This window comes from Pundamilia nyererei, unplaced genomic scaffold (genome assembly GCF_000239375.1).
Source record: "Pundamilia nyererei isolate P.nyererei 1_Seehausen unplaced genomic scaffold, PunNye1.0 scaffold00084, whole genome shotgun sequence".
Lineage (NCBI taxonomy): Eukaryota > Metazoa > Chordata > Actinopteri > Cichliformes > Cichlidae > Pundamilia > Pundamilia nyererei.
This window is the reverse complement of record NW_005187485.1, coordinates 1,805,104-1,817,676: the sequence shown is the minus strand read 5'-3', so window position 1 is coordinate 1,817,676 and position 12,573 is coordinate 1,805,104. Positions and strand designations below refer to the sequence as shown.

Below are 12,573 nucleotides of genomic sequence, written 5' to 3'. Positions count from 1 at the left end.
GTTCATCTGTGAAACTCACAGATGAACACACACACTGTGTAAGAACACTGATAGCTGTGTTTGTTTTATTTGTTTAGATCAAACATGACAAAACACATAAAAGTGTTTTTAGATTACCACAGAGCTGTTTAACGCACAGATCTATTAAGTCTTCATGTATTTACAATACAGAAATGGCATTGCCATGAAAATTGTGTTGCTATGTTCAGTTCAAATGTTCAAACGATCAATGAGTGTAAGTAAACAAGTCCAAGGAGCACATACAGGAGCAAACAAGTGCTTTGCTAATAAAATGGGGGAAAACGTGCACTCACGTGGACTTTTGATTGCCGTGCAGGTCGTTCTTCAGCCAAACAAATACTAACTGTCAATAAAAGTCAATAAAACTACTTCTGCCTTTCATGCATCCAAAATCAAAGTGAAAGTACAGAGACTTAATCTGTAAATGACTGCAGAATATCAGCTCTGGTAGAAAAACAACTCACCAATCACCTCTATTTTTGATATTTTTGTTGGGAACTAAAGAGAACCTCTTGAAGGCCCGATTCTTAGTGTTAGTGACCTTCTGCATTTCCACTAAAAAATAAAAAAAATATAAATTCAACAGTAAATTTGCATTTCTTACATGTAACTTAGCACTGGCTGGAATTAAATGGGACACAATAATGCTATAAAGTGCGTAAGATATTTTAGTTTGGACCAAACTGTAATGCAACTGGTGGCCAAAGTAGGACTTACAGCTTTATTTACAGTCTCCCACTTTCAGAGGCTCAAAGGAAGTTTATCAAACTAATATAAGGATTGTTTTAATATGACAATAGGATGAAAATTCTTTACTGTCTGGAATCCAGAACGCTTGAACATCATCCGATGTGTGTTTCCTGGCTTTAGATGCTCTCCAAGGCCTTTATAGCAGCCACAATCACTTGCTGCTTAATTGTGGGGTTTTTTCAGCCGTCAGTTTTGTCTTTGGAAACTGAAAAACTAATTAAATCAAGTTAAATTTGGTTTAATCTGTCCAAAGATTTGTTTCCTGTGCATGCTCTTTTACATGTTTTCTGGCAAAGTCTACTCAGCCATTTTTGTTCCAAGTGTAACCAGTTGTTAGCACTTTGTAAACTCTCTGCATTTACGCTCAGGAAGGTTTAGCTTGATTGCAGACTTTAAAAATAATATATCTGCTTCATTGAGATTGTAGTTTCTTAACAATGGTCTTCCAGGCCTTTTGGCATTTAGTGTGCAGCAGGTTTATTTTATTTTTCACCCTGATGATGGTCATAAGATGCAAGAAAAAAGCTACCAAATTACAAGTTTAACACTTTGAATTATCTCCAGATCTTTTATCTGCTAAATCTGACATGAAATATTGAATAAACAGATCTGATTTGGCCATGAAACTACTCATATAGATAATACAATTTTATATACTATATAATATTGTATTATACATTGTCACAGGATGCCCTGAGCTACAGAAAACTTGTTTCTAAGTCAAATATTAAAAATCTAAGCAATGTTTGATTTGTAATATGAGTAGTGTCTTTGTATTAGATGGCACTGTGGCTTCTATTGTTGATGCTGGCATCATTGGTGCCAGTCCTAAAAGTACAGAAGATAAATATTAAAATGAAATTCAAAGAAAATTCATGCTGATGAAAATTGTGTTCAGGATTTAGATGTGTTAAGTTTTAATGCTTGTTATCGCTTAGTGGTTTGATTTAAGGAAGAAACTAACATTACTAGATCTTAAACCCATGCCTCCTACAGCAACAGCAACAGTTAAATTATACAGGTTGTCCATAATTGTATATCTATTGTCTTATAGACTGTATTTTGACTTTTGGCTGCTCCATAAATTCACTGACTTGTTGTGCACTAACAAGGAGTTCATCAGGCTAAGTAAACAAGTCCAAAGTCCAAAGGCATGTCAGAGATAATGAAGCTTTGGCAAACATAAATATCAGAGTGGATTAGCGGGAATTTTGGGAGCTCACAAGGACAAAGTTCATATTTTTGGTAGAGCAGCTTTTAAAATGTTTAATGTTTCAGAGAAGACATGCATCTAACTATTAAAGATGCTTCTATCATATACTTCTATAGACTGTTTTAGACTGAGATATGACAACAACACAACTCATTTGTGTGTCTAGAAAGGAGGGAAAAAATGACGGCCAAGTCCTCACTAAAGCAAAAGTACACTGAACTACTTTTGTTTCACAGAGTAGATAATGCTCATTTCAATGCTCTAAAGTAATATTGCTACTACAACTGCTTCCTCTTGCCCATAGTGGCCATAAAGAGATCTAAGTTAGACAAAATAACAGGATCTTTCAATGGTGCACTTTTGTACAAAATGCCTCTGTGTTACTGGACTCACTGTCTATGGTCATACAAAGGAGGGAAAAGAACTTTCGAAAATATCAAATTAATCTGACTAACTCAGACTCCCAAGCTTTATGGTAGCATAGAAAGAGGACTATGGAATTCACTTTTCATTGGAGAAGAGACCTCTTCTCAGCCATTATAATTAGAGCAGTAAATACACAATGTCATGTGAAGCATCCTTTCAGAGACTTGAAAATGTGACCCACATGTTTCAGATGTTAGAATGACATCGTAATACATTATTTTTACTATTGCTTTCATAAATCCTAGTGCAGTCAAGCGCAATAGGTCACCGAGTGCAGTAAACTGATGGATTTTACATTTAACACCTTTTTTTTTCCTTCACAAAAATGCAAACTATATAGTATTCTGTCATGATTCGGCTGTGTGGCAGGCAGGAGAGGACCCAAACGCACACTCACGGGGACACGGGGAATAAACTCAGAGAGCACAGCTTTATTGCTGGAAAGGCAGATCAAGGATAATACAAAATTAAACTGGGAAAAACTAAATATAAAGCTCACCAAGAAACACAGGGAGAATCACACACAGCATGAGGGAGAACGCGACACCGAACTGAGGGAGACATGCACATAAATACACAGAGGGTTAACGAGGGAAGTGGGAGCACACGGGGAACACAGCTGACACAGATAATCATAACGAGACAGGGCAGGAGTGAACACAACATGACGCATACTGACGAGAGACTGTCAAAGTAAAACAGGAAGTACACAGAGAGTCAGAAAGGAGGTGAGCACAGACATAACGGGCTGGGGAAAACATTAAATGAAACACGAGGGGAAACGAGGGCTCACAGATACACAGAGGGGCACACAGGGGGTAATCAAAAAAGGAACATCTTTAACAGAACCTAGGAACCACGGCATACGGAACAAAATTACAAGAAAACTAAGAATGCTGGGCCAACATGGCCATGACAGTATTCAATGAGTAAATGACATGGTATATCAAAATGTCTATTAAGTGTTACGGGTCTGCTGTTCTGTGGTAGCAAGTTGTTCTTCCATTTAAAATTGGTTGAGAAAATTTGAGACGTTCATCCTAATGAGAACATTAAATTACTGGTTTTGGCTGCTGGTCCGGGGATCTCCTGCCCAGGCCTCCCCAGTAGTAACAAAACAAGTACAAGTACAATACTTAATTCTTTTTTTAACCAGTGTTTGATAGGATTTTAGAGAATTGACTAGAATTAATTATACGTTTGCTTAAGTGTGCTAAAGCTCTTTCTGAAACACTTTCTCTTTTTGTAATTCACTGTAAGAGTTTGAGGCCTTAAAGGAAGCAATTATAAAGTAGGTGAAATTGGGGCTCAATTAATCAGAATGGTTAAAATTCCTACAAAGTTAATGCAACACTTTGGAAAAAACCCTTGTATCAAAGTCTGTACTCCAGTCATGTTGATTGTTTGATTTAAAATCCAGAGGTTGTTTACAGAGGTAATATTACAAAATGTGCTTTGTCCTTGATCTAAGGGTAGGACAAACCCAGAGTCAATGACCTCAATGAAGAAGACCTATTTTCACTAACAAACACTGCCACTATAAAACTCACTCCCTTGCTGGCCTCATGCAACACAACCTCCTGAGACTGAATTCAAGGTAAGACATGATACACATGGCAAATTAAATTAATGCTTTCCACACAAAAGTTTTAATTTTTTTCTGCCTGCATTATATATTGTAGCAGGCTGCCTTAAGTGACAGACACCTTATTTCCATAGTAAAGTTGAAAGGTGAACATTTGAGCAATGTTTGTTTTGAATTATTGTATTTTCTTTTTATCAGATGGCACTGCTGCTTTTACTGGTGACGCTGACAACATGTGCTGCCACTCCTCAAAGTAAATTTATGTATTAAGTCATTTAGGTGTGAGAAATTGGTCTGGTTATCAGCATCATGGAAAGTTACTGATCATTTTATTAATTTATTTCTCTAATTCCTTTAAGACCTGGAATATAAAATGTTCACCTTCCCAGAAGCGACAAACACAGCTCACACGAAGCTGTTAACAACAAAACAAAATTTAAGTGCTGTAACTGTCTGTCTCAGGTAATGTTGAATATGCAAAATCAAATAGTAATAATAATCATCATCATCATCACAATCATAAGCATCATCATGTATGTCAGTGTCTTGTCATTGCTTACAGATCCTTTACAGACCTCAGAAGAGGCCACCCTATTTTCTCTTTGGCAACATCGGTTGCTTCCAATGACTTTCTGATATTCAAACTAGATGAAAGTGATTTGTTTGATCTGTGGGCCAGGAACAAAAATGCTGAATTTGCATTGCAAGACTACAAACTGAACACGTGGAATGCGATTTGTTCCACTTGGGATGCTACCTCTGGAATAATTCAGCTGTGGGTAAATGGAAAGCCTTCCAGCAGGAAATTCGTCAGCTCTGGATTCAACATCAGTGAACCCATGTCTATTGTTTTAGGACAGGTACAGTTCAAACTCACTGTGACTGGTGTACAGTTGCTATATTAGATAAAGTACAGTGATTTGGTCTGAGAGGTTAATTATGTTAGCTTAGCACAGAGCGATGGGGAAACAGGCTGAAGCTCTGGATCTATAACCAACATACTAGTGCTTCAAGTTCACTTTATATTAAAGACAAAAATTACAGTGAAAACCACAATTTTATATTTAACAAAAAGAGTATAAGACCTGACAATACTTGTCTGGAACCTGTGCTGATATCCATAAGGAGTGCAGCTCCAAACTTCCAGTGAAGCATTTTTCCTGGTTTGGTTTTAGTATTTTTGGGATCAGCATTGCTTTAGATTTCCCCATTTCCATTTTATGTACTATGCTAAGGTGACTCAGACTACTTGCAGTGGCTTGCAAAAGTATTCGGCCCCCTCGAACTTTCCCACATGTTGTCACATTACAGCCACAAACATGAATCAATTTTATTGGAATTCTACATGAAAGACCAACACAAAGTGGTGTACACGTGAGAAGTGGAACGAAAATCATACATGATTCCAAACGACAAACACAGCTCACACGTGTTTGTCATGTAATTATTCAGCCCCTTTGGTCTGAGTGCAGTCAGTTGCCCATAAACATTGCCTGATGAGTGCTAATGATTAAATAGAGTGACAATGTGACAAAATGTGGAAAAGTTTACAAGCCAAGCCACTGTATCTTGGACAAACAACACTATTATTATGTTATATAATTAAAATGTTTTGAAATTTCACAGCATTTATTTATTTATACTTTCCAAATATTCTCATTCTCCTTATTTGTGACATTGTGTCAGTCAGAAACAGTGCAATATAACTGTTAATTCAACTCTTTGCCATTTCTCAGGAACAGGATTCCTATGGTGGAGGATTTGATATTAATCAGTCTTTTATTGGCATGATATCTGATGTCCACATGTGGGACTACACCCTGTCTTCTCGTGAGCTCTGCACATACACAAATGAGCCGTGGTGGGATGATAATAGGAATGGGAATGGGAATGTGCTGAACTGGAATGCTCTGGATTTTCAGATAACAGGAAGAGTATTGATAGAAGACATGCCATCCCCTTACTGTTAATACTGTTAATACCAATTTTATGCCCAATGTAAAGAATTTTTCCAATCGATACTATTAATATGTTACACAATAAAAGTGGTTTTAAAGCGTATATTGCATTTTTATTACATATTTCGGAGTTTTCAAAGCTGGGCTTTGTGATTAATGTATTGATACGTACCCCTTTTTCTTCTCTGTTTCATTTGTAAGAATGAAATGCACACTTTTTTGTGTCACTTATAATTGACAAGATTGTCAAAACAGACTCTACTCCGCATACTCTAACTTATTTCTATAACCAAAAGACATGAATGTTAGTGACTGTTGATTCAAACTTCGCTATAGGCATGAAGGGGAAGTTTTCCGATTCCTCTGATCTAATCCCGTAAGTTGTAAACACACGTGCGGGAAGTAGGAACATGGAAATTTACAGAAACAATGACTGCCATAAAAAATTAATCATTTACAGCAGCAGCCATGGTATAAAAGGAACCATTCTGCACTGTTAAAAAACAAACCATTCACAAAAGGACCCAGAGTATAGAAGGCTCTATCCTGACACTGTATCCAAGGTAAGATATGATTTTCATATTGAAACAAAATGTATTGCATGTGCAGAAACCCTTCCGTTTTTTACCTGTATTGTGGTGCAGATGATGAAAGTGACATCAGATTTGTTTGTATCACCAGTACCAATAAACAATGTTTGCATGTCTTTGTAGATGCTGCTGGTGCTTCTACTGGTGATGCTGACATCGTGCACTGCAATCCCTCAAAGTACCTTCTATTTTTTTTTATTTATCTTAATTATTAAGTATTTAACATATGCAACCAAAATTAATAACAATGAAGGTGTATTAGACTTAGAGTGTGTAGCCTACTGTGTTGATAAATACTAACATTAGAGGTGTCCATGTTTACCATTTTAGATATATATACTCCTTCATCCTTATTCAAAAGGAAAGCAGGAATAGATGTCACGGTCCTGGGTCGTGACCTGGTGTTTCAGTTTTTTGTATTATTATTTTTGGTCTTGGATTTCATCATGGTGGCTTATGACTTCTAGTTTTGTATTTCTAGCACTCAAGTTCTTCTATGTTCTGTAAAAAAATTTTCCTGTGTCCTCGTGTTCAGTGTAGGTTTAGCTCAGTGTCAAGTCTGTGCCTGTCGTGTGCTTCCTGTTTTACTTTGAAGGTCCTATCTCATGTTAGTGTTTCTAGTTTCGCTTCCCTTGGTCTCGTCATGAACTCCCAGTTTAGATCATCCTTCCTAGTTTGAGTTTTGGTTTTATTTTCTAGTGCTCAAGTATTGTGTTTCTAAGTTCCTTTTCTGCCAGTGAATAAAAACTGCCGCCTTGGGGTTTAATACTCCATCTCAGTCCTGCATTTGGGTCCATAGACTGCCTGCTACACAGCTTATGATGACAAGAGACAGAATATGTTTAAACACCACACCTTAAGTTCACTTGGCAAAACTTATGGCTAAACCAATTTTCCTTCCTTTCAAATTCTATACCTATTATTGTAATTGGGTTTTTTTTAAATACATTTGATACTTAGTGTTAGAGGCAGGGATTAATTCCAAATATGTCAGAAATAATCAAACAATGGCAAATATTAATATGCCATGATCTGAGTTTCCAGCTAGAATGTTTCAGGGCACACAGATATGGGCAGGTATTACGGAGGGAAAATTCGAGCTTTTAAAGGTTGCATTTAACATTTTCACTACCAATTAAATTTGTATACATTTCATTTGAATGCGCATTGGTAATGATAAAATATTGCATAAATGAAAAATCATATTGCATAAATCATTGCATGTCTGCAATATGTTTTCCAAAAAAGCTCATTATTCTTCTATGAGACTTTTTGTCATCTGTCATAAAAACATAAGAGTGAAATACACCTGCTAATTCATCTCTCAGCCATTTCTCAGGAACAGAATTCCTATAGTTAATATTTAATGTGAATGTGAAGTGTTGTTGTATTGTGAAGCATTAGCTGCACTAGTGCTGTTGCTCTGTGGAGGGCAAACTTTGCCATAAAGGCAAACAGCTTCAACAAAAATCATGCTTCTGTTTTGAATTTAGATTTTCTCAAATATTATTTTATTAATTCATTTTTATTATAGTATGCTGCTTATTACTTCCTTTTCTATTTGCATTATTCATATGTTTCTCTATTTTTTTAAAGATCTGGCAAATAAAATATTCACCTTCCCACAACAAACCAATACAGCTCATGTGAGGGTGACTACATCAGGACAAGATCTGAAGGCTGTAACCGTGTGTTTCAGGTATTTTTAATTAAACAAACTGAATTAAATAAAGAAACATGTAACTACCGCATATCAGACTATTAAATCAATTTTTCACTGCTTTTAGGTCCTTTACTGACCTCAATAGAGACCATTCCTTGTTCTCTCTGGCTACACCCTCTGCTCACAATAACTTCCTGATATTCAAGAAAGCTGCAAATGGCTTATTTGAACTGTGGGCCAGGGGCAAGTTGAATACAGTTGAAGGGATTGCCTACAAGTTGAACACATGGCATTCTATTTGTTCCACTTGGAACGCTACCTCTGGACTCATGCAGCTGTGGGTCGATGGAGTCCCCTCAAGTAGAAAATTCACCAGCTCTGGATCCAACATCAATGGACCCATTATCATTGTCTTAGGACAGGTACCTTTACAAAGCACCACACATAGAAAACTTTTACTTTATCTTCAAACAAACAGACACTGACAAATATAATACAAATTCAAAATTTGATCCATTTGTTCATGTCCATGGACATGTGGTTCATTGCGGCATAAGAGCGTTTATATTTAGAGTATGTTTTGTGGGCTACATGTTACATCCAATATATGTATAATATACTCTGGGGCTAGAAGAAATTATACATTTGAATACTAAAACACATAAATGAAATACTCAAAGTTTATTAGATCATACAATTTAAAGATTTGTCAGTGATATCACCAAACTGTTTTTAGCCAGTGATTACAGCTTGACTGATGTCTAACTGTAGATGATTTTGCTTGAGACCATACAGTTAGGTATATCAAAATATAACAATACATCTTCTAATTTAACTCTTTGCCATTTCTCAGGAACAGGATACCCATGGTGGGGGATTTGATATCAATCAGTCCTTTGTTGGCATGATGTCCGATGTCCACATGTGGGACCACACCCTTTCCTCCTGTGAGATCCAGAACTACTCGAATAATCTGAGCTTCACAGCAGGCAATGTGCTGAACTGGTATGCGTTTGAGTTTCAGATAGTTGGAAGAGTGCTGATAGAAAACAAACAAGAGTTGTGTCAATAGGCAAGAATTCTGAATTCTTATAAGATTTTAAAAATCAATATCTGAAGTTGGATTTTATGTTTAAGTCAAAGGTTTAAATTTAAATTTTCTGAAAAAGTACAAAAACTTTACTGTCTATGTGTTGCAATGTAAATGTATATATCTAAAATCAAGTCTTTTTTTTAAGAATTTTCACTTTTCGACACTATTTCTTTGTTTTTTATATTTGTCTGATAATTTTTTGGCGTAACTGCACTGTTTCTTTGATCTTTTTGTTGTATAGTGAGTGTTGCATTACTGACGTAAAATTTTACAGCATATTTTTGAAAATGCTCAGTGTTGAAATAATTTTTGACAAATATGTTATCTTTTTATACATATAACAAATTGTGTTACTGTTTTCCATTTCAATTATCTATGTATGTTTTTTTTTTACTAATTGTGTACTGGAGGCATGATCAAAGCAAGAAGTTTTGCTTTTTATAATAACATTTAAATTCTATTCAATATGCATTAATTTCATATGTATGTCTTTTGTAATAGTATGATAATTCAACACTTTTCCTGGACAATCGCAAAAAAAGCAGGAGAACTGGGTGGTGTTATAAACACCATATTAGTGGACCGTGGCCAGAGGTCTCATTGTTGAAGAGTGCCATGAAATCAATATCCTTAGTATCCTTATTTTCCTATTATATTGTTTTATGTACTTTAATAATGAAGGCTTGTAGAGCAAGGCCACTTTTGACTCACAAAGTGCTCAGCCAGACTGAAAAACAGGAAGTTTTAGTGCACAGGCATATTAATAGATAAGACACAGAAAAGAGGAACTTTGCCATATAAGCAATGTTTGAAACTGTGTGACGTGTAAAGTACCAAAATAAAACCTATATGAGGCACAGTTTATGATTCTAATGTTAGAGATCCTGCAACTAGAAGTGAAAGCTAAAATGCTGCAAATCATTCTGCCTTTACTACTTATTGAAGTTTAGGGTCATAAAGGCTGAGGTCATAATGTAATATAAATTTATATATCTACAATTGTTATGTGAAGGCTGTGTGCACGCAGGGGTGGTGATATGAAGGACCCAAAATGCAGACTCACAGAAATCAAAGGTGAACTTAAATACAGCTTTAATGCTGAACTCCAAAAAGTAACAAAACTGAGACTCCAAGGTAAACTTTACACAGACAGAACACACAGCAAAATAAGGGTAGATCACAACAATGACAAACTGAAACACAGGGCTTAAATACATAGAGGGAGCAATCAGGGAATGGACAACAGGAGGGAAACACAGCTGGGGCAAATCAGAACTGACGAGACAAGGAAGCGTAAACTGAACAGACTGAGATAAGACAGAGACCTTCAAAGTAAAACAGGAAACACATAACACAGACTGAACAAAGACACAGACTCACATGCAGGCACTACAACAGAGGGAACAGAGACGTGGGACCAGGGCAGACACAGACACTGACTGGAAACGGGGATATAGCGGACAGGGGAGACAGCAACTAAGGATTACACATTAAAACAAACCATAAGACATGACTCTAACAAAAACCCAAAGACTAGAAATTATAAATAATATAATAAACTCAACGACCCAGGCATCCTAACAACAATAGGGAAATAAAAACTCAGGTCTGCCTCATTTTTAAGAACTTTGAAAAGAAAGAACTTCGATTTTCTAAGATGTTTGTTTTTATGTTTGCCTGAAAACACCCACAAACACAATAGTGCACCCAGGAAATAGGCTGAAATGAATAATAGAAGAATAATTCAATCCAAGTTGGTGCAAAGGGATTGTAAATTGTGTGTGCAGGTAATATTGTTAGATGCTAGATAATGCGATCTCAGTGGCTAAATGTTGAGCTTTGGGCAAAAAAGGTGCTGCATGTATTGTCGTGTAACACCAGACTCCTCTCTCTCTCATCTTCTCTGCACTCAATCATTTGCGTGCAGATTTTGGTCTTTGTGCATATGAGGTTCTCCTTGTGTTTTACAGAAAAAAATAGCAAAAAACCTCCTGTCTTTTCAGTGCGTGGTGAGCTACAAAGACATGAGGTCTCATGTCACAATTCAGGTTGTTTGCGCTAAGTTTCCTCTCACACACACATGTTGTATAGCCCTGTGAATGTTACAGAAAATAACATGAATCCTGCTTACCTGATGTTGCCTTTGGGCTCTTCCACAGAAGACTGTTATTTGCCCTCTGGCCCACACATGGTGACCAAGCTCTCGACATCAGTGATGATCCTTAACATGATGGCTGAAATTGCAAAAGTGTTTGTGAAACTAGTCATAAAAAAAAAAAAAGAAAATGTTTCCAGGGATCCGAATAAAGCAGGTGTGGTGGTAGTGCTGTAGAGGTCCACAGAGAGATTAACTTGAAACAGAAATCAGCCAAATTTAAAAAAGGTATTGTGCATTTTATGGATTGAATTACAAACTTTTTTGATCATTTTGCACACATACTTTATGTGCACTTGCACTAAATATCCACATCTATATGTTTTTCTTTATTTTTTTTAATTTGATATAGAACTAAAATATGACACACTGTTAGACTTTTCATCGCCACTTTACGGTAACATACTGGCGTCACTGTTGCCAGCGTCATACCATGACGCCGTGTTACGGTAGCTTACCGTTCTGCAGGATGATACAGTTTTTTGCTGGTGTGGTATAATACTCTTGGACAAATTATGGTAACGCACCCGTAGCCTTTTTTTACGGTATCTCACTGGCGACAGTGACGCCAGTGAGATACCGTTATGTCGTTATGTCGTAAATTACGTCAACAAAGTAACATCATACTGTGATTAAGAAATTGGTATACTACCGTTTATTCACAGTATGTCACTGTAAGCCCGCTGCAAGGTAATAAACTGCAATATATTAACCAGTAACTTACCGTTATCACGCATCATCAGTACCAAAAATATTCATCTCTGCTAGAGGATACCGTGTCCCAACAGGCGGTCATTTGCTGTTTAACAGGTCGCAATTTACCGTAATTTCAGTTAACAGTAGCATACTGTAAGAGACTGGAGGGTTCCACAAAAATTGGATGGATGGGTGGATGCATGGATGGATGGATAGATAGATAGACACTCACACACAAAATATAATTCATGTGCTTTCAGTGTTGGGAAGGTTACTTTTAAAATGTATTCCATTACAGAATACAGAATACATGCCCCAAAATGTATTCTGTAACGTATTCCGTTACGTTACTCAATGACAGTAACGTATTCTGAATACTTTGGATTACTTAATATATTGTGGCGAGTTCAGACAAGGAGGAGA

At 36.5% G+C, this 12,573-nt stretch overlaps 2 protein-coding genes across 2 annotated transcripts; both read left to right on the top strand.

Moving 5' to 3' along the window:
* Positions 1-3,978: 3,978 nt before the first annotated feature.
* LOC102211411 (serum amyloid P-component-like) lies at positions 3,979-5,965 on the top strand. Its single transcript, XM_005738620.1, has 5 exons — positions 3,979-4,007; positions 4,194-4,248; positions 4,355-4,457; positions 4,558-4,855; positions 5,732-5,965. Exons 2-5 carry the CDS (start codon positions 4,194-4,196, stop codon positions 5,963-5,965), a joined length of 690 nt encoding a protein of 229 aa, XP_005738677.1. The 5' UTR covers positions 3,979-4,007.
* A 518-nt stretch (positions 5,966-6,483) lies between these two features.
* Positions 6,484-9,278, top strand: LOC102211124 (C-reactive protein-like). Its single transcript, XM_005738619.1, has 5 exons — positions 6,484-6,516; positions 6,667-6,721; positions 8,140-8,242; positions 8,331-8,628; positions 9,060-9,278. The coding sequence occupies exons 2-5, from the start codon at positions 6,667-6,669 to the stop codon at positions 9,276-9,278; spliced, it is 675 nt and encodes a 224-aa protein (XP_005738676.1). The 5' UTR covers positions 6,484-6,516.
* Positions 9,279-12,573: the final 3,295 nt, after the last annotated feature.

Bases quoted from the DNA above. Each gene is read 5' to 3' on its own strand.
- LOC102211411 (XM_005738620.1), top strand. From the start codon at position 4,194: ATGGCACTGCTGCTTTTACTGGTGACGCTGACAACATGTGCTGCCACT. The intron at 4,249-4,354 runs GTAAATTTATGT...AATTCCTTTAAG, and splicing joins ATGTGCTGCCACTCCTCAAA to ACCTGGAATATAAAATGTTC. The intron at 4,856-5,731 runs GTACAGTTCAAA...GCCATTTCTCAG, and splicing joins TGTCTATTGTTTTAGGACAG to GAACAGGATTCCTATGGTGG.
- LOC102211124 (XM_005738619.1), top strand. From the start codon at position 6,667: ATGCTGCTGGTGCTTCTACTGGTGATGCTGACATCGTGCACTGCAATC. The intron at 8,243-8,330 runs GTATTTTTAATT...CACTGCTTTTAG, and splicing joins GCTGTAACCGTGTGTTTCAG to GTCCTTTACTGACCTCAATA. The intron at 8,629-9,059 runs GTACCTTTACAA...GCCATTTCTCAG, and splicing joins TTATCATTGTCTTAGGACAG to GAACAGGATACCCATGGTGG.